Source organism: Centroberyx gerrardi, chromosome 6 (genome assembly GCF_048128805.1).
Source record: "Centroberyx gerrardi isolate f3 chromosome 6, fCenGer3.hap1.cur.20231027, whole genome shotgun sequence".
In the NCBI taxonomy this organism is placed as follows: Eukaryota; Metazoa; Chordata; class Actinopteri; order Beryciformes; family Berycidae; genus Centroberyx; species Centroberyx gerrardi.
Window position 1 is genome coordinate 32,127,887 of NC_136002.1, and position 21,017 is coordinate 32,148,903.

At 41.3% G+C, this 21,017-nt stretch overlaps 2 protein-coding genes across 5 annotated transcripts; both read left to right on the top strand.

The window, feature by feature from the left end:
* Positions 1 to 4,414, top strand: LOC139927507 (zinc finger protein RFP-like). Its single transcript, XM_078284339.1, has 2 exons — positions 1 to 93; positions 2,470 to 4,414. Exon 2 carries the CDS (start codon positions 2,472 to 2,474, stop codon positions 4,212 to 4,214), a length of 1,743 nt encoding a protein of 580 aa, XP_078140465.1. The 5' UTR covers positions 1 to 93; positions 2,470 to 2,471; the 3' UTR covers positions 4,215 to 4,414.
* Positions 4,415 to 6,472: 2,058 nt separating this feature from the next.
* Positions 6,473 to 16,388, top strand: LOC139927508 (ras-related protein Rab-1B-like). Of its 4 annotated transcripts, none has more exons than XM_071919673.2 (10): positions 6,473 to 6,555; positions 8,131 to 8,223; positions 8,736 to 8,840; positions 9,061 to 9,165; positions 10,279 to 10,350; positions 11,857 to 11,926; positions 12,102 to 12,197; positions 12,677 to 12,772; positions 13,072 to 13,203; positions 15,590 to 16,388. In XM_071919673.2, the coding sequence occupies exons 1-10, from the start codon at positions 6,530 to 6,532 to the stop codon at positions 15,746 to 15,748; spliced, it is 954 nt and encodes a 317-aa protein (XP_071775774.2). In that variant the 5' UTR covers positions 6,473 to 6,529; the 3' UTR covers positions 15,749 to 16,388. The 4 variants fall into 4 exon arrangements, with proteins under 4 accessions (XP_071775774.2, XP_071775775.2, XP_078140452.1 ...); XM_071919674.2 differs by having other exon boundaries at positions 13,072 to 13,146; XM_078284326.1 differs by lacking the exon at positions 12,677 to 12,772.
* The last annotated feature ends 4,629 nt before the right edge of the window (positions 16,389 to 21,017 follow it).

Genomic DNA, 21,017 nt, shown 5'->3' on the forward strand with positions numbered 1-21,017 from the left:
AAAACGAAACTTACTGGAAATCACTTCCTCAGCTTTCCCTCTCTGGTCAGTTCCCTGGTTCTCTGCAGAGAGACAGCAGTCCCGTCTGAACAGGTGAAGTTTGGCTCCTTTGTGTTCATGTTTGCAGTTTGCTGTAAAATTTCAATGCTATGTGTCACCATGTGTGGATCAGTGGACGCGTCATTCTGTTAATAATAATAATAATAATAATAATAAACTTTATTTGTGTAGCACCTTTCATACAAGAAATGCAGCTCAAAGTGCTTTACAACAGAGAAATTACATGCACCAAGTGCTTCACATAAAACTTGATAATGATAGTGAGAATAAGATAAAGAGGAGAATAGAATACATAAAATGCATCTTCACATGAAAATAGACATAGAATGAGCATAACATAAGATGGAAAATAAAATCCACTGTAAAATAATAATAAAAAGTTAAAAAATAGAGTACATAGGATGCATAAAATCAAGTAAAATACAAATTTTAAAAGAAGTGCAGCAGTGCATAAGTGCGAAGCAAAGTGGGGAAAAAAAAAAAAAATAAAAAAATAAAAAAATAAAAGAGTTTAAGGCCTGTATCGGGAAAGTCATAGCTAGTTAAAGGCTAAAGTGAAGAGATAAGTTTTTAGCTTTCTTTTAAAAATAAAAAAGAAACTTCTGAACTGGTCTGTGTGAATGCTCGCCCTGGATTATGCGGCACAACGCACTAGATATCTGTCCAGATCATGTCATCATCCAGAAAACCAATACATATGAGCAATGAAATGCTTTTTCCTCACTCTAATTCAGCCGAGGTGATACACTAGAAAATAAATCATGTGATTTCTGCTTGTATCTGATGTTTACAACACTGTTTTCACAGAGAACCTCAAAGTGATATCTGATCTATTCTTACATCTACTCCTTTTTCATTTCCCTTATTCTATATCATAAGGAAAACTGTTCACAGACCTACCCTAATTCTTTAAGAGGCTTCATGAATGTTGCCCTTTTTTTTAAAAAACTTTTTATACCACATCACTGGATTATACAAGCAGATAGATAAGCTCACGCTCATCCTGTTGACCTCTGTTTCTGAAAATGTCTCTCAGTACTTTTTGTGCAGTGAATCTGCCAGTTCAATGATACTTTTTCCCATGAAATCAGCAGCACCCTTTGGGCTACGCACCGATGTGCACGAGTACACACAACTGAACTCGAGTTCCGGAAAGATTTTGAAATAAATCACAATAATTTGAATATCAAACACAGACACAGACTCGTTAAACTGTTGCACACATTTGATGTAAAAATATTGCAATGACGAGAAGTTGTGACGGCATCGACTTCATTTGAGATGATGGTTTTGAACCACCGTTTCATGTTTTTAGCAGAGGAAAATAATTGTATGCAGCAGTTTCTGAGCACTGAACCTTGTGGTACGCCGAAGTTAACTTTGAAGCATTCGGAGATGATGTAGTTGTGAGGAACACTGTGCGTTCGATCAGACAGATAAGACTTAAACCATGAAGGTGCAGTAGGTGTCGTTCGCAAGAAGATTTAGAAGGATGTTGTGATCGACTGTATCAACGGCTGCGCTCAAATCAAGTACAACTAACACTAAGGAAGAGGTAAGGAAGAGGTCATTTACCACCTTTGTGAGTGCGGTCTCAGTTCTATGAAATGACCTGAAGCTGGTTGAACTTGTGGGTCCATGTGACATTTGTTTACAAGCCCTGGTTCACTTGTAATTGAAGTGTGAACCTTAATGAACCAAATGCAAAAATACAACAAAGTTAACATTTCCACAATAGTTTGGACCAAAGAAAACAAACTGTAGATGTGATCGATCCCTAAAACATATTTAAAGACTCCTCTCCTCTCCTCTCCTTTCCTCTCCTTTCCTTTCCTTTCCTTTCTTCTCCTCTCCTCTCCTCTCCTCTCCTTTCCTCTCCTCTCCTCTCATCTCCTCTCCTCTCCTCTCCTCTCCTCTCCTCTCATCTCCTCTCCTCTCCTTTCCTTTCCTCTCCTCTCCTCTCCTTTCCTCTCCTATCCTCTCCTCTCCTTTCCTCTCCTCTCCTTTACTCTCCTCTCCTCTCCTTTCCTCTCCTCTCCTCTCCTCTCATCTCCTCTCCTCTCCTTTCCTTTCCTCTCCTCTCCTTTCCTCTCCTATCCTCTCCTCTCCTTTCCTCTCCTCTCCTCTCCTCTCCTTTCCTCTCCTCTCCTCTCCTCTCATCTCCTCTCCTCTCCTTTCCTTTCCTCTCCTCTCCTCTCCTCTCCTCTCCTCTCCTCTCATCTCCTCTCCTCTCCTTTCCTTTCCTCTCCTCTCCTTTCCTCTCCTATCCTCTCCTCTCCTTTCCTCTCCTCTCCTCTCCTCTCCTTTCCTCTCCTCTCCTCTCCTCTCATCTCCTCTCCTCTCCTCTCCTCTCCTCTCCTCTCCTCTCCTTTCCTCTCCTCTCCTCTCCTCTCCTCTCCTCTCCTCTAGACATGGCCTCATCCAACACTTTCCTGTCTGAAGACCAGTTTCTATGTTCAATCTGTCTGGACGTCTTCACTGAACCTGTCTCAACTCCATGTGGACACAACTACTGCCAGACCTGCATCACGGGCTACTGGGCCGGCCGTGAGCTCAGCCAGTGTCCGCTGTGCAAGGAAACCTTCCACACAACACCTGAGCTCCGAGTCAACACGGGATTCAGAGAGGTGGTGGAGCATTTCAAGAAGATGAGAGTCGTGGGTGACGATGACTCCCCTGCTGAACCAGGGGAGGTGCCCTGCGACGTCTGCCCCGGGACGAAGCTCAAGGCCCTGAAGTCCTGCCTGGTGTGTCTGGCCTCTTACTGCCAAACTCACCTGGAGCCTCATCAGAGAGTCCCGGCATTAAAGAGGCACAAGCTGATCAACCCTGTGGAGAACCTGGAGGAGAGGGTGTGCAAGAAGCATGACAAGGTGATGGAGTTTTTCTGCAGGAGAGACCAGATGTGTGTTTGCGCCATGTGCTTGAAAGACGACCACATGATGCATGAAACTGTCTCTTTAGAGCAAGAGTTTGGGGAGAGGAAAGCTCGGCTGAGGAAGATGAAAAGGCAAATAAAGTGGAATTTAGAAGCGAAATGCTTCAAGATTCAGAAGATTAAACATTCGGTAACACAAGGTCGAAAGGACGCAGCGGGGGCGATAGCAGACAGCATTAAGGCCTTCTCTGCTCTGGTGGCCTCCATTGAGACCAACAAGGCAAAGCTGGTTGAGCTGTTGGAGGAGAAGCAGAGAGCAGCAGAGCAGCAGGCCAACGGCTTCATCCAACAGCTGCAGCTGGAGATCGCTGAGCTCCAGAGGAGGAGCAAAGAGCTGGAGGAGCTCTCAAACACAGACGACCACCTCCAACTCCTCCAGAGCCTCCCGCCCCTCTCCTCCCCTTCACACACCGAAGACTGCTCCGAGATCACGGACCGTAGTCTCCTGCATGCGGAGACGGTGAGGAGAGCCGTAGCTAAGCTGGAAGAGACACTCAGCAAAGAGATGGAGGAGATTTTCAGAGAAGTCAATCAGGTCGATAAAAAGAACGAGACAGCCGAGGAACAGATGAAAACCCCTAGCGGTGAGCCGGAGAACCTGTTCGAGGACGAGCTGAGGAAGATCCAGCGGCAGCATGCGGCGGACGTGACTCTGGACCCGGACACAGCGCACTCCTGCCTCATCCTCTCACAAGACGGGAAACAAGTGAGGGATAGAGGCGCGAAGAGGAATGTACCCGACAACCCAAAGAGGTTCGACTTTTTCCATTTTGTCCTGGGGAAGGAGGGGTTTTCCTCCGGCCGGTTCTACTATGAGGTTAAGGTCGAAGGGCAGGCGGGGTGGGAAGTCGGAGTGGCGAGAGAACACATCGACAGGAAAGGTGTCAATGTCTCCCTCAGCCCCGAAAGCGGATGCTGGACCGTGGGATTGTACTGGGGACATTACCAGGCTAACGCCAACCCGCCGGTCGTCCTGCACCTGACGCAGCAGCTGCAGAAGGTCGGGGTGTTTGTGGATTACGACGGAGGGGAGGTCTCCTTTTACGACGTGGAGACCAGGGCTCTGATCTACTCTTTCACTGGCTGTACCTTCACCGCAAGTCAACCGTTCCTGAAAAATCTGTTTCTGTTTTACAGCCATGGTAGAAAGATTTACCCGTTATTCCGACCCGGGACGGAGAGTTCTGCTCCTCTACAGATCACTCCTGTCAGCTGAGAGAAGCCCAGTTTACACAGAGGCTATCACAGTAAACTAAAAGTAAAACTAATGGTAACTAATAGGCTCTAAGCTATGTTTGGGGACAGTCTTTATTGTTTTAACAGTCTTTACTGTATTTCCATATGTAGGCCTACTCTTTTACATTATACACATTTTCACATAATAGTAATTGAACTGCATTATTACAATTTTGTCCTATCCAGTGCATTTGTTTGTTTTGGTATCACATAGGCTTGGGCCAATATTCGATATTATCGAAAAAAAAAAAAATCAGCAGTTTTGAATAATTAATAATAATAATAATAATAATGATGATGATTATTATTATTAATAGACTAGAAATTTGATATGATTTAGAAGAAATAAAATCAAATACAAGAAAACAACCAAACCCCCCCCCTCCCGTGATAATATTGTATATTGCAATATTTTGGTGGGACAGTATCGCAATATTAAATTTTGGATATCGCCCAAGTCTATCACAGGTCATCAGACTTAACATTCACACCGTCTTACATGGTCTTTAAATCTTAAAGATCAGGCATGGAATCAGCCCTGTTAAGGTAAATAAATAGAAATTAAGAGAAAAAGAAAATCTAAAGGTAAACAAAAGTAATACAAAATATAAAAAATATATATATATATAAAACTGTATTCTGTTATGTAACCCAAAAAAACGATGTATTCTGATTACAGCTACTTAGAGGACTAGCTAAAGAATTAGAGGAGTACTTCTAAAGTGAAAGTGAGAAATTAATTTTAAAAAAAGGTGTCTTTATAAAATGTGGCACAGAAGAAAATGTGTGTTTGTATGCAAACCTGAAATAAATAAATAGGCTTAAATTTGAATGTGTGTGTGAACTTGCAATATCAGTCTCATGTCTTTCATGGTGTTTTCTGCAATACAGCCCTATAGGAAAACAGCAGGAGCTATTTTTTGTGTTATTTTCTTTCAAACATCAAAGGTCCTGACTCCTGCTCATATCAACCAAAACTGATACCCATAAATACTACTAAATGATACACAATCTGCTTGAGCAGCAGCAATAATTAGGACAAGACAGGAGATAAAAACTCCATGGTAACTCAGATTTACCATGGAGGTTAGGAAACATCACAACAGATTTATCACTTATGTGAATGTGATGGTGTGTGTGTGTAGTGTTGTGTGGGAGTACATATGGGTGTGTATCTAGGAAGGAATGGTGTATCTAGGTGTGTTCGAGTGTGTATGTGTGCTTATAATTGTGTGTGTCAGTGTGTGCATATTTGAGTGTAGATGGTATGTGTAGACACACACCGTGTGTGTGTGAGTGTGTGTGTATTTTTTCTTCTGAACAGACAGCTGCAGGTTTCTCTCTCCACCAGCAGTGAACAGCGGCGCCCTCTGCTGGCTAGAACAGGAACAACAGCTGCAGAGAAGTAAACATTAAAGAATAATCTGTGACATTTCCATCTAAATGAACGTCTGTTCTGCTCCTCTCTATCTGATTTCCATAACTCAACAGTGATCCAACCTGTATCCAGTTCATAAATCTCCTCTGTCTGTTCTAAACAGCAGGTGTCTGGTCGCGCTTTCCTGCTGCACAGGAAGTGATGCGTTTTACATTTCGGGTTTGTTTGGAATCAACAGAAGAAGAAGAACCGGGTAGTTAGCATGAGCAGTGATAGCCACCATGGCTGAACAGACAGAGAGAAGAGAAACTCAAACTGCATCAACAGAAAATCCAAGCTCCGCCCACACTGTTTGATTGACAGGTGATCTGTGGGAAGTGCCACTACCACTACTACACTACTATCACACTGATAATTGACAATTTAGATATAAAATGTTTAATATTGTGTATTTATGATATTGTACACACACACACACACACACACACACACACACACACACACACACCAATTTGAAGTTTTCATGACAGCTATGAGATGGATGGATAATAAATCAATTGCATGTCTAATTATTCGCAAAAGTAGCTCTGTGCTGCCTACATTATTGTTATAATAACAATAATAACAATCATAATTACTATTATTCTTATCATTAAGAATAAAATTGACAGCAACATTTTTTTTTTTTTAAATGAAAGCAACATAAAAATAAACAATAAAAGGTGACTTCCCGAATCAAACAACAGTGACCAAACAACCTCGAAGCCGGAGCTTCCGAGGAGACAGTGAAGGCAGCATAGCGTCGGCATAGCTGTGTCCCATTTCCGGGGCCGCCTCCTTCGAGTGTCCTCGCGCTGTGAAGCAACCTGAAGTGAAGTGAAGTTCTGAAGCGCGAGACGGGAGAGCAGCGAAGCAAGATGGAGGAAGAAGCGAAGTTTGAAAGGTAACGTAACTCCGTCCCCAGCCTCGTAAAATCTACATGTTGATACTTCCTGTACTTACTGTCTGTTGACTGGTAACTTCGGTATAAATGCGCTCCACCAAGAAGCCTTTATGTCAGCGAAATGTCAACTTTTAAAACAGCGTGTAACAGTGTTGTCATTAACCTCTCTTTCGGTTTCAGTTGTCAGGCGACTGCACCGTTACAGACGTGATTTGGGTCACAACATGCTAACAGCACAGAAATTAGCATTTTGCGACTCTCGGTTAAAGTCGTCTGACAACAGAAACACAAAAATATATCAATAACAACACCTGTATTGTGTTATGAGCTATTTACAAACACAAAATAACTGATTACAGACAGTTGGAGGCGACAGAAAGTTGACTTCTTAACTTGTCTTAAGACAACACAGAGTGAACGGTGGTGGGAGAAGTATTCAAATCCTTTACCTAAGTAAAAGCAGCAGTACCATAATGGAAAAATATTTAATTAAAAGTAAAAGTTGTGCATTTAAAGGTTTACTTCAGTAAAATAATATAAATATTAGCACTAAAATGTACTTAAGTGTCAAAAGTAAAAGTCCTCATTCTGTCAGTGTTAAATTATTGAAGCATTAACCTGTAAGAAGTATTTTAAAGTTGTCGGTCTAACTGCTCCGTATACTGTTGGGGAGTTCAAACTCTAACAATGCAACATATTTTATGAGCTTATTGTATGTTTTGCGTGTAAAACCTTATTCTGCAAAGTAACTAGTAACTCCAGCCAGCAGATAAATGTAGAGGAGGAAAAAGAACAAGATTTCCCTCTGAAATGTAGTGGAGGAAAAAGTAGAAAGTCTCACAAAATGGAAATACTCAAGTAAAGTGCCAGAACCTCAAAATTGTACTAAAGTACAGTACTTTAGTAAATGTGGTTAATTACTTTCCACCTCTGAGGATGAGTTTGAAAAATTGAAAATCATGCCTGTAGATAAAGGATGTTAACGAGCACATTGATAGCTAATATGGCTGCTATGGTGAAAAGATGAAACCTCCAAATGTCGTCCTCTTTGACGTTGCTATATCACACTCAGAAAAGCCTGAGTGGCATGCTGTAAAGCATGGAGACACACACATCTTCAATACCAGTTTCTATGTGTTACTTTGCCCAAGTAGCAGAATTAGCTCAAAATTACAGAAGAGGATTGGGGCCACATGTGAAAAATGTAAATACAAAATTTGAGATTAATCTCAGAATTCTGAGACTCAAAATTCTGACTTCATTCTCAGAACTCTGACAAAACCCCAGGTGTCTAATCACCCCTGAAATCGAAAGCTGTACAGGACGTCCATGTTTGTTTTTTGTTTGTCTTCCAGGTTTGATTTTTTGATAAAATAGCACGTGAATGCAACAGTTTAGCACCGACCTACAAGTCCCAGATGTTGGACTTTCCCACCAGCATGTGAACTTGGCAAAAGTGTGTGTGTGCGTGTGTGCGTGCGTGCGTGCGTGTGTGTGAGGCACACAGAGAGAGAGCTATTTAGTGTATTTGGGCAGTATGGGGTCAGTGTTTTGTGAATCCTGGTTCCCCTGCAGGTTGAAGATGGAGAACAGGGAGTCTGACTGTCTAGTGAAAACTGACACATCAATGGAGCCTCCCATTGGACTCAAACAGGAGGGAGTTCACAGGTGAGCTGTTATAAACCAGTTCTTCACCAGTCCAAACAATAGAATCGAATACTAATAATCATAATCGAATAATCAGTTAATACTGCATTAACGTTATATGGCAGTAACCGTCTGAATGTCCTGACAGTTTGAAGCAACTGGTTTGAAGCCGTCAAGACTCCACGTTTGTAGTTTTCTGTACTTTGGTTGTTCCTGATCAGCTTCTTCACTCTTAACACACATGAACTGAGTGATGAAACTTCTGACTTCATGTTTTACAGCAAACCAAGCCCTGTAATGTCGACCACAAATTAAAAATCCAACGTGTAGTTGCGTCCTGCCATGGCATTTTAAGAGCTGTGATCACAAACTGAGTAGTGAACATACACAAGAATAAAATAGATAAGATAAAATAAGAATAGATAGCAGTCTTATACCAATCAGACTGTTTGGATGTAAGTCAGTGTGGTATAAAGTTGGAGTAAGTGTAAATAAAGCGTGGTTCTGCTTTACATGACTGTTGGCCGCTTCAGGCTGAAGCTGGAGAGACAAGAGTCTGCGTCCTCCGGATTCCTGTCCATGAAATCAGATCAGTCCAAGGATCCTCCTATTGTATTCAAAGAGGACAGTTCTCACAGGTGAGGCACTAATCATAATAATAATGATGATGATGTAATACATTTTATTTTAAGCACCTTTCATGGTACCCAAGGACACAGAACAGACATGCAGACAGTCAAAAATGTTAAAAGGTACAAGAACACAAAATAATGATGAAAGCATAGTGCAACTGGATCATGAGTAAATCCAGTCATGACAGCGGACACAAACTCAGATTATTTGTCTGTTGTCTTGCAGGCTGAAGACGGACACCAGTGAGTCCGTATTCTCTGACTGTCTGTCAGTGGAATCAGATCTGTCCAAGGAACGTCCTCCTGAGTTCAGTGAGGACACTTCTCACAGGTTTGACATGGAGACTATCAGCCTGATTTATCTTTAAACACCGGTTAATCTTGATTAACAAGCACAGATCCTGTACAGACCCACAGCGTGTGTTCAATACAACACTGTTACCTAAATCCACTAACGTTACTTAAATACCACAAGATGACGTCACCTACTGTAAAAGTCTGTATGGCAGCGAAGACGAGTTACTTCCCCGTTACTGACTGTGGAATGTTAAGTTTCACTTTAGTTTTCACGGCGGGAGACTCTGTGGACTGAGTTCAGCCTGCTGGTCTGCTGTCTGTATCTCCACATGACAGACAGGATGTGATGTCACATCAGGAGCATTAGAGATCCATTTAGATCCATTTCTATACACTGACCAACTTTTGATTTTGTGCCTCTGGGTTAGGATTAGCCTGACTGACTGACTGACTGCCTGACTGACTGACTGACTGACTGACTGACCGCCTGCCTGCCTGACTGACCGCCTGACTGACTGACTGCCTGACTGACCGCCTGACTGACTGACTGCCTGGCTGACTGACTGACCGCCTGACTGACTGACTGCCTGACTGACCGCCTGACTGACTGCCTGACTGACTGACTGACTGACTGACTGACTGACTGACTGACTGACCGCCTGCCTGCCTGACTGACCGCCTGACTGACTGACTGCCTGACTGACCGCCTGACTGACTGACTGACTGCCTGGCTGACTGACTGACTGACTGACTGACTGCCTGACTGACTGACCGCCTGACTGACTGACTGCCTGACTGACTGCCTGACTGACTGACTGTCTGACTGACTGACTGACTGACTGACTGACTGACTGACCGCCTGCCTGCCTGACTGACCGCCTGACTGAATGACTGACTGACTGACTGACTGACTGACTGACTGACTGACTGACTGACTGCCTGACTGACTGACTGACTGACTGCCTGCCTGACTGACCGCCTGACTGACTGACTGCCTGACTGACTGACTGACTGACTGACTGCCTGACTGACTGACCTGAATCTGCCTTGTGATGCCCTTGGCTGCACCGTGGGAAAAACTGCATGACAAATGAGCGGCACGGTTCCAACATTCAGAAGGATTAGAGTCTGGTTTCCTTTCTTCCAGCGCTCAAACCTCGATGGCGGATGAGTCTGTGGATGCCAGCAGGCTTGAGGAGATCCGTCCCCAAAACACAGAGTGAGAAACACCAACACCAACTTCAGAGTCCACAACAGGCTGTTAGCATGCTTGATCCTAATCAGAAGGTATATTACAGTTTTTCTCAGTCGCTTTGGTACATTTCTCGAATCATCCTTAACATTTGCCAAACAGTAAGTGCATTTCTCGAAACAATTCGTACAAACAGCACCACACAATGGATTACCTGCAAAAGCCCGTAACTTGCTCAAAATCCTTAGTCTATCTCTCAAAAGTAAATATTTATGTCAGTGAACATGTCAGTGCCATCAGAATGACAAGTCCTTGTGTCATTGTTTACAAACAAGATAGTCAAAATGTTGTCAATATAACAGTGACTCTGTAAGTATTTCTGATGTAAACTATGGCTAAGGTTTTGATGACAATGACTGAAAATGCACAAGGCTGCACTTTTTATGTATGGCATATTTCAATTTCAACAGTACAAAGTTACACATTACTGCATGTGGGAGATTGATTGCAAGAGATTGGACAGGATTCACATTTACGCTTTTACTGTTTGTACTGTAATTTGTTGACAGACCATGTCATTGCGATACAGAAAAGAAAAAGACAAGACTGTTTCACAGCACTGCATAGCACAAATGAAGCACAATAAAAATTAGAAATGTAAACATAGGAAACACCCCTTAGGCAGAACTGTACATGCAGCGCTGTATGGGGAGTTACAGTGCGGTCTTTCTACACCTCCTGACGATCCTGTCCTGTAACACTGTGTTGTGTTGAGCTCTGTCTGTATCTGCTGCCAGCTGAAGGTTCATGAGATGCACCTCTGAGATATTTTAGAGAACCGGTTGATCATTGGTTGATCTAACGCTTCACACATTCCCCTTCATTAGTGAAAGTCAAGATTCACCTGAGAGCAATTCATCAATTCAGGACACGTTTACAAAAAAAGTCTAATAGAAATGTATAGAAAATATGCTTGACAGATTATGACAACTGGTTCAACCATTTTGCATGTAATGACTTATGCAATGAACTAATGCCTAGATGTTTTGGGGGGTAAGACTATTCAACAGAGAACCAGTATAATACATTTCATTCAACATGACATAAGCAATTGATAATGTAGGAAACAGCAGACAATTGCACATAATCATTTGCATGAATGTGCCAAAGCATTTGCAATTTGTTCAAAATAATGAGAAATTGCTTTTATGATGTGCACAAGTGACTAGATGATGTGGAGGTTGAACAAGTAGTTTTGAGAATTTCAATTCTGACCTGAGAAATGTACCAAAGCGACTGAGAAAAACTGTAACATGATTGATTCTAATGAGACAATATATTGAATGTTTGATCCTAATCAGACGATGTATTAACATGTTACTTTGAATTTAATCAAATTCAAGAAGTCAACGCCCATATTAATGTTTGATGTCATAATAATGAACATTTTTAACTGTAAATGCTGCATGTATTACACTGTGCAGAATACATACAGAACAAAGACTAAAGTGGACATCAAACTGTTTTTCACAGACTCTGCTTCAAGCTGCTTCTTGCTGGAGACACGGCTGTTGGGAAGTCCTGCCTGCTACGCCGATTTGTGGTAGATATACCTCCTGTCTTGACTTCTTTCCTTCTTTCCTTTTTTCTTTCCTTCCGTATTTCCTCCCTCTGTTCCTTCCTTCCTCCTTTCCTTCATTTCTTTTCGTCAGTCCTTTATTTTTGTTGCCACTTTCATTACTTTTTTGCAATGTATTGAATAGCTGTTTCATCCACAGGATGACATATTTCCAACAAGAAGCCAACCCACCATAGGAGCTTCCTTTGCTAATAAATTCATTAAGATGTATGGGAAGACGGTCAGACTGCAGCTTGTGAGTATATAAACGACTACTACTGCAACTACTGTAACTACTTCAACAAATACTAGCGTTGTCACAACTACTGCAAGTACTACTACTACTACTACTACTACTACTACTACTACTACTACTACTAATAATAATAATAATAATAATAATAATAATAATAATAATAATAATAATAATAACAATAACAACAATCTGTATTTGTATAGCACAGACATGGTTACAAACTGCTTTACAAACAATAAAACAAGAATAAATCAAAGGCAGTAAAGTAAACAACAAACACATCAGAGTTGCATTATGTGCTGGATCTTAATGTGTAAAGAAGTTTATTGTATGCTGCATGTTTCTTTTTGCAGAGTTTACAACAGTTTATAACATCTGGAATGAAATCTGATGTGTCTTTATGTTGTCTATCCTGGTGTGTGTGTGTGTGTGTGTGTGTGTGTGTGTGTGTGTGTGTGTGTGTGTGTGTTCTCCCCTAGTTTGACCTTTCTGGTCACGAGAAGTATGCTGCTGTCAACACCCTGCACTTTCGAGGAACGCATGGCTTCATCATAGTGTACGATGTGGCTAATCAGGTTTGTTAGGGTCAGAAATTAAAGGGGACTTAAAGTTCAGAAAATGCCCTTTAAGTTAAAAATGAGGGAGCAAAAAAATGCCCCCGATAATTTGAATAGTAGACTGAAAACATCATCATCTTTTCAAGCAGAACGGTGTCGGTGTGTGTGTATCTCTGTGTGTACACATCAATGTTTAAATGAGAAACTTGAAAAACGATTGAAATCAACATTGAACAACATTTGTTGAAGGATGGTGGGTTGTGTCAGCAGCCAACAGAAAACTATATAATAATAATAATTCCCTCTCCTTCTCCCAGGAGACCTTTGACGATTTGAAAACGTGGCTGTGGGACATCGAGACTCGCTGTGATGACAACGCCTTCAAAGTTTTGGTGGGGACCAAAAACGATCTGACAACCGACAGAGTGGTGGACAGAACTGCTGCTCAGGTCAGATATGTACAGACTAGTCACAACCAGGACAGAAGCTAACTTTAAAGGTCCCATAGTCTCCACTGTCCAGAGTTTTATTCTGTGTCTTTCTGTCCATTCAAAGCTGTGTGTGTGGTGTCATGAACCAAAAACACTCTCAATCCATTTTTACACGTTCATTTTCCAGCATCTCTCTGAGCCTTACCAAGAACAGACTGTTTCTGTCGCCGTGTCTTTTAAGGTCAGTTTATAGTACAGCGAGTACAGTTGACGATCATAAATCGCTGTACTGTAAACTGCCCGTAAGGCTCATTAATATTAACGACCCTCTGTTCTGATTGGCTAACCGTTTCGAGAGTGAAACGTGAGACGCCGCGGCCCGGCGGCTACAGGTAGGGAAAACTCTCCGGTAATAAACAATGACAACCGCTCGACCGCTTTGAAAAAAATACTTTGTTAGTCTATTATTTCTTACAGAAATGATAATGAGCGAACCTTTGTGACGCCACAAAGTTACGGAAGTCCAAACGGCTCGTTTAGAGGCTCGCTTTTCTAATATGGATTGTGTGGATTTAGTTGGCGACCGTGCGTTTTGATACTTTCACCATGTTTAGATAGACCATCCAACTCCTTTATCATCACAGAGGCAAGGGGAGTCCTGCTTTACACCATATGGGCCCTTTAAAGGACACAACCAGGCCAGAAACTAACTTTAACCCTTTAAACTTGGATAGGCCGCCCGCGGCCTCATTTGCATCATGCTGTTTAGATGGCTCTAAAATCGAAACCATAATAGCTAGCATCATAATTATTTTTGCATCTGAAAGACTTCTGTCTGACTTGTCGGCGAGCTCCGCTCTCAGCTCAGCTCTCAGCTGTCCTATCCCCGACACGTCTCCTGCCGCCGACCCTCCCACCCCGGCGAAGAGGATAACCGATGTCACAAAGGACAGAAGGACACAACCGGGACAGAAACTAACTTTAAAAGACACAACCGGGACAGAAGCTAACTTTAAAGGACACAACTGGGACAGAAGCTAACTTTAAAGGACACAACCAGGTCAGAAACTAACTTTAAAGGACACATCCGGGTCAGAAACTAACTTTAAAGGACACAACCGGGACAGAAACTAACTTTAAAGGACACAAACTAACTTTAAAGGACACAATCAGGACAGAAACTAACTTTAAAGGACAAAACCAGGACAGAAACTGACTAACTAAAGTTTCATATCAACCGTCTGTGTGAACGATGCCGTAACATTAACGGCATGAGCAGCTCAACTTTAGGACGCTCTGTTGTCGAACTGTAGGAGGAGAAATACAAACCACTATACAATGGACTTTTGACGAAAATGTGGAATCGGATAGGTGGTGAAATAAGAGAGATCCTCTGAGTCCGGGCGGACGAAGTGACTCACGGTTAAGCGTAATTTCCGGGAAATGACAACAGTGGAATTTAATGGTATTGCCAGTATTGTGTGAACACAGTATCTTTCATGGTGACCTCATGCTGCACCGGTAGGCGTAAATATATATATATATATATTTATATCAAATAAAATTCCCTTTCTCTCCCTGACTCATACTCCATAGGTTTAGACTTTTGAATGATCCCACCCTGCATTGTGTCCCGCCCCAACATCCTGTTTCAACAGGAAATACATCAAATCCAGGAAGTAAAGACGCCGTTTCATGGGGTCTTTAAAAAAGCAGAAAGGCATGTGTTGTGTGAACAACAGAAACTGATAGCTTTACTGGAAAACTTAAAACGGATTCATGTGTGGAAGGGGCTTCTATATGGGATTGATTACATACGGAAAACGCTGCATCTCTTAGCCAAGGACGCCTTCTGGAGGCCATCTGATGAAGCCTTGATGACTGACTGCCTGTCTGACTGACTGACTGTGTGACTGACTGACTGACTGACTGACTGACTGACTGACTGTCTGACTGACTGACTGTCTGACTGACTGTCTGACTGACTGTCTGACTGACTGACTGACTGACTGACTGTGTGACTGACTGTCTGACTGACTGTCTGACTGACTGTCTGACTGACTGTCTGACTGACTGACTGACTGACTGACTGTCTGACTGACTGACTGACTGACTGACTGACTGACTGACTGACTGACTGACTGTGTGACTGACTGACTGACTGACTGACTGACTGACTGTGTGACTGACTGTCTGACTGACTGACTGACTGACTGACTGACTGACGGACCGACGGACTGACCTGAAGTTGGCTCGTGATGCCCTCGGCTGCGACGTGGGGAAAAGACGTCAAGAAAATTAATTCCTGATCTGTTCCTCTTCTCTCTCTCTCTCTCTCTCTCTCTCTCTCTCTCTCTCTCTCTCTCTCTCTCTCTCTCTCTCTCTCTCTCTCTCTCCTCTGCAGGAGCTGGCCACTGAGCATGAGATGCCCTTCATAGAAACCAGCGCTTTGACTGGTGAAAATGTGAACGAGGCTTTTCTCACTGTAACCCGAGCCATTATGAAACATCACCTTGACGGGGTCCGGACCGGACCAGCTAAGGCCAAGTGCCTGGTGTCATAAAAAAATTGTATATTGCGCTTTTGTTTCCAGTAATTGTGTAATTCAACAATATTGTATTTTCTGGTGTGATGTCTGAAGTGTTTCCATCACTCCTGACCAATCACAGCGTCTGAATGTTCAGTGTGCATTATGTGACCAAAACCAAAGTTCAGATGGAGAAGCAGCAGAGAAACCTGACAGAGAGCATCTGATGTTAGAGAGGAAAATCCTGAAAACGTTTTAGTTAAAAGTGGATCATGGTCTGATCTGGAGACTCTTTGGTTAGAAACCAGACAAACACAAACTAGTTCAGATTCTGGACAGTTTGCAATAATCGTTCAGCTCTAGCTGACAGTAGAGGATTGTGGTTGTACTGCTAGTGTGAATGCGTGTTACTGTATGAATGTAATACAGGAGCTGCTGAAAAAGAGCCGTGTGAATCCAAGTTCAGCACACTTTCCCTGGATAAATAAGGAAAAACACAGAATTAATTAAAGTAAATATTTTTACTTTTTAAAGCTGCACTAAGTGATTTTCTGGCCACTAGAGGGTGACAGAAACCGCAACACATTTGTAAATAAAGCACAGCAAAGCTGCTGGACTACGGAGGCCCCAAAGGACAAACCGCGCATAAAGGCTAACAGCTAAGCTAACCGTACCTACTGACTCACTTTGACAGATCTTTGTCCTGCTGAAGGTCACATGTCCCACAATGACAAGTGAAGAGGCAGGTAGCAAGTTTACTAGTTTAACAAGTTTACTAGTTTAATAAGTTTACTGGTTTAACAAGTTTACTGGTTTAATAAGTTTACTAGATTAACAAGTTTACTGGTTTAACAAGTTTACTAATTTAACAAGTTTACTGGTTTAATAAGTTTACTAGTTTAACAAGTTCACTAGTTTAACAGTTTACTGGTTTAACAAGTTCACTAGTTTAACAAGTTTACTGGTTTAATAAGTTTACTAGTTTAACAAGTTCACTAGTTTAACAGGTTTACTGGTTTAATAAGTTTTAACAGGTTTACTAGTTTAACACGTTTACTAGTTTAACAGTTTACTGGTTTAACACGTTTACTGGTTTAACAAGTTTACGAGTTTAACAGGTTTACTAGTTTACAAATTTACTAGTTTAACAAGTTTACCAGTTTACAAATTTGCTGGTTTAACAGGTTAACTAGTTTAACAAGTTTGCTGGTTTAACAAGTTTACTAGTTAAACAGGTTAACTAGTTTAACAAGTTTACTGGTTTAACAAGTTTACTAGTTTAACAAGTTTGCTGGTTTAACGGTTAACTAGTTTAACAAGTTTACTGGTTTAACAAGTTTACTGGTTTAACAAGTTTACTAGTTTAACAAGTTTACTGGTTTAACGGTTAACTAGTTTAACAAGTTTACTGGTTTAACAAGTTTACTGGTTTAACAAGTTTACTAGTTTAACAAGTTTGCTGGTTTAACGGTTAACTAGTTTAACAAGTTTACTGGTTTAACAAGTTTACTAGTTTAACAGGTTAACTGGTTTAACTAGTTTACCAGTTTACAAATTTACTGGTTTAACAAGTTTACTAGTTTAACTAGAAGGGCACTCGGAGAGCGCAGACCTCCGCCAAGGTTCGTGCTATTATTGCTTGTTCGTGAGTCGGATCCGGATCCGCTCCAAAATGTAACGGCTTCTTCCTCGGCCCGTGCTACACCCTTCCACCAAGTTTCATGAAAATCGGGCCAGTAGTTTTTCCGTAATCCTGCTGACAAACAGACAAACAAACAAAACATAACCTCCTTGGCGGAGGTAACAAGTTTACTCGCTCGCTTCATCAATTCCGCCATTACGATATTTTTTTCAGGAATGAGAGGGGGAGAGCGCCGCTTTTAAACAGCGAGGGAAGAGACAAGCTAATTTTTAAAAAATTGAAAGCTGCTGAACGGAGCGGGAGGAGCTTCATTCAGGAGCAACAAGAAACAAGCTTTAGAAAAGAGGTGAAAACAGCAACACAGCTGAAGTTGTGTGGATGTTGGTTTATATCATTATGTCTCAATGAAATCTCCACATAGACCACATTAGCTTCAGGATTGGTTATGAGGTCTGATATCGATTATTGCAGGTTTAAATGAGGAAGTTTAGCATTCATATGTGATACAAGCTAACAGGCGCTCCAAGATGTCAAGTTGTTCTTACTGGGACTGATGCTCATATTCAGCTATTTCTGTTTCTGTTATTTTCATGTGTTGTTAACGCTTAGCTGTACTTTTCTTGATTAATTTTGTGTCATTTTTTTGTTTTCATAGCACGCTGAATTATCTGGCTCCTTACCTTGTTGATGCTGAAGAATGTTCACTTACTTTACTGTTGCACTTATTGAGCGTGTTCACATGCACACTAATAAGCCAATCATACTGGAATAACCAGTGCTATTCCAGCTCATTTTATACCTTAGTGAAAACAGTGTCTGCAGGTAAACTGACACTATTTGACACGTATTTGGGGTTGAAAAGGGTCTCTTTGTTGGTGTTGGAACCTGCCCAAGAATCTCAACTTTGCGTCGAGTCTATGCAAAGTTGCGCACTCTGATTGGTCGATCATAGGAGTGATCATGACGCCATCCAACTCTTCACACTCCAGCTGCTCCAACACATCTAACGAGACACAGAAACCTGACCAGATGAAAATTAACTTTGTTTGGCTCCATGTTCAAAATCCAAAACAACCGGCGGGAAATTTGAGTTTTACGTCACTTCCTTAAGGAGAGAAATCCAACTATGACTGAATCATGCAGCCTAAACTGGGGTTTTCCCAGTTACAGGGTTATTAGTGTGCATGTAAACACACTCACTGACGCTCTGGAGAGTGTCAGCTAAATGCCAAAATTATGAATTGTAGTTGTAAACTGCTATGAGGTTCTGCTGGACCTTAATGACGACTGTGTTACGGGCCAGTAGGGACGAGGCCAGTCTTATATCAGCCTGTTCCTGTGTACATGATGTCATGTTATTGTCTGTTAACTGTATGACATGTCAAAAACCATGAATATAAACCCTGTTGTACCTTGCTCCCTTGATTGGTCTCATGTGTCTGTGAACTGTAAATGAAAACACACATTACATCAAAAAGGACTTAATGAAATGTTTTCCAGTGCAGTGTTGGTTTCTGTCTCAGCAGTACAGAGCACACTGTGACTCTGGCTGGAGAGTTTTTCTGTTCCAGCTTCCTTTGGCTGTAAACAACCTGCATGTTCTGGTGAAACGATGTTCCTGAGTGGAACCAAACCAAACGCACAGATGAAGCAGGAGTCAAAAAATAGAGTTAAATTTAAGAAAACTTACCAGCAAAATTCTGAGAGAAATTTGAATTCTGAGATTAATCTCAAAACTCAATTTTTTTTCTTCACATGTGGCTCTAATCTTCTACCATAGAAACTAATGACTAAATAATACTCAGGTGAACATAATCCACACAAAGATCCCTAAAGAAAACAGCTGAAGCGGTCATCTGAACTCTATGGCCGGCCGTTTTAACATTTAATCCTTAAAATGCACTAGTCACTAAAAATTAAACACTAGTTCTTATTTTTTAGTAACTAGTCACCTATCTTCCTGTTACTAGTCACTAATGTGATTTTACTAGTAACTAAAATAGTTACTAGTTATTTTTAAATAAGCACTAGTCACTAATTTGGCTGTTTGGCTAGTCACTTTTCTGTTTTTAAGGATTAAAAGTTAAAGCGGCCTGCCATATATTACCTTCCTTTTCACTCGAGCATTTTCTTAAATGAACACACTGTATTTTTACATTATGTTTGTTTGCATGTGTGTATGTAGGCTATATGTGTTTTTATGTGTATGTATGCATGGATGTTTCTGTTTATTTGCTCATTTCTGCTGTTTTATTCTGTTTTTATGTAAAGCACTTTGAACTGCCTCTGTATGAGATGGTGCTATACAAATAAAATTGAATTGAATATACTCTGGCAGCTGGTCCTACTCTGTTCTGAAAGCCTAGCTGACTGGTAACATGGTGAGAGCGGCTGCTGGTGAATTTGGGGATCCAGCTGGTCTCCTGTCCTGGTTTGGAGTTAGAGATGTTTCTTCTGTATTCCTCCAGGGTTCCCACACTCCTGGAAAAGTAGTGGGATTTTAAAAACTGTATTTTCCAGGCCTGGAGAAGTTATGAGAAATGGTACAAGGGAGAAAAGTTTTGGAAAAGTGATGACAATTTATTCGTTAAGTTAATGATTTTTTTTTCATGAATACTGTCAAATGGCTGTTAAAATGTTATAATACTTGAGTTTAAGGTGAAAAACAAACTAATGCTTAAATAGTGTAGTTGATGGTTACTTTTTTAATTCAGTGTCATTCAAATTTAGTCATGGGAATTTGAAAAGGAGTCATGGAGAAGTCATGGAAGAGTTTTGGAGTTTCATCAGTGAAAATGTGTGGGAGCCGGTTTCTCTCCAAACACCCAGTGTCAGGCTACACAAGTACAAGCAAATAGTAAACATGTTGTCCCCCACCAGTGATGTAGTGCCACCCTTGGGTCAGTCAGTGATTGCTGAGTGTACTTAATATGAAATATGAGTGAAATTGTATAAGCATTTTGGTATGGGACAATGAAAGGACAGATTGACCATATATTTCTGTTGCCTACTCTCCTCAGAATTAGGCTTACAAGTTATATATTGAAATGTAGTAACTGTAATCTGTTTTTACTCAATACAGCACAAAATATAAGAACTACAATACGCAATAAATACAATCCGTACATTACACAATGTACACTACAATACAATTTATAATACAATATACAATATAATATACAACACCAGGAGCGTGAGTGTTATGAACAATATAAATGGTAAATGATAAGTGATATATGGTATTGCACAGTAGGTAAGTGGTAATATGATATAAGTATTCAACACTGACGGCACAGTGGTAGTGCAGTGATGATGCAATAACAGTACAACAGTCCAACAACTGTACAATAACTACAGTGTCTTGTGGTTAGAGGTTTGCCCAAAAATTCTCCACTGACTCTCACTTCAACACATCAACCCAGTCTGACGTCTCCAAGTGTGTAGACTGTGTAGACTGTTATGTTACCTATGATAACTTTAACTGTATTGCTTTACCACTGAGTCCCCATTCATTGTCAATGCCGCCCCCTAGCGGCACAAAGTCAACGTTACAGTGTGACTAACGAACGAACTAACTAACTAACGAACTAACTAACTAACGGACGGAGACCGATCCATAGTCCCCTCTTTGGTGGGGGACAATCAGGGATGTGCAGAGAGTTC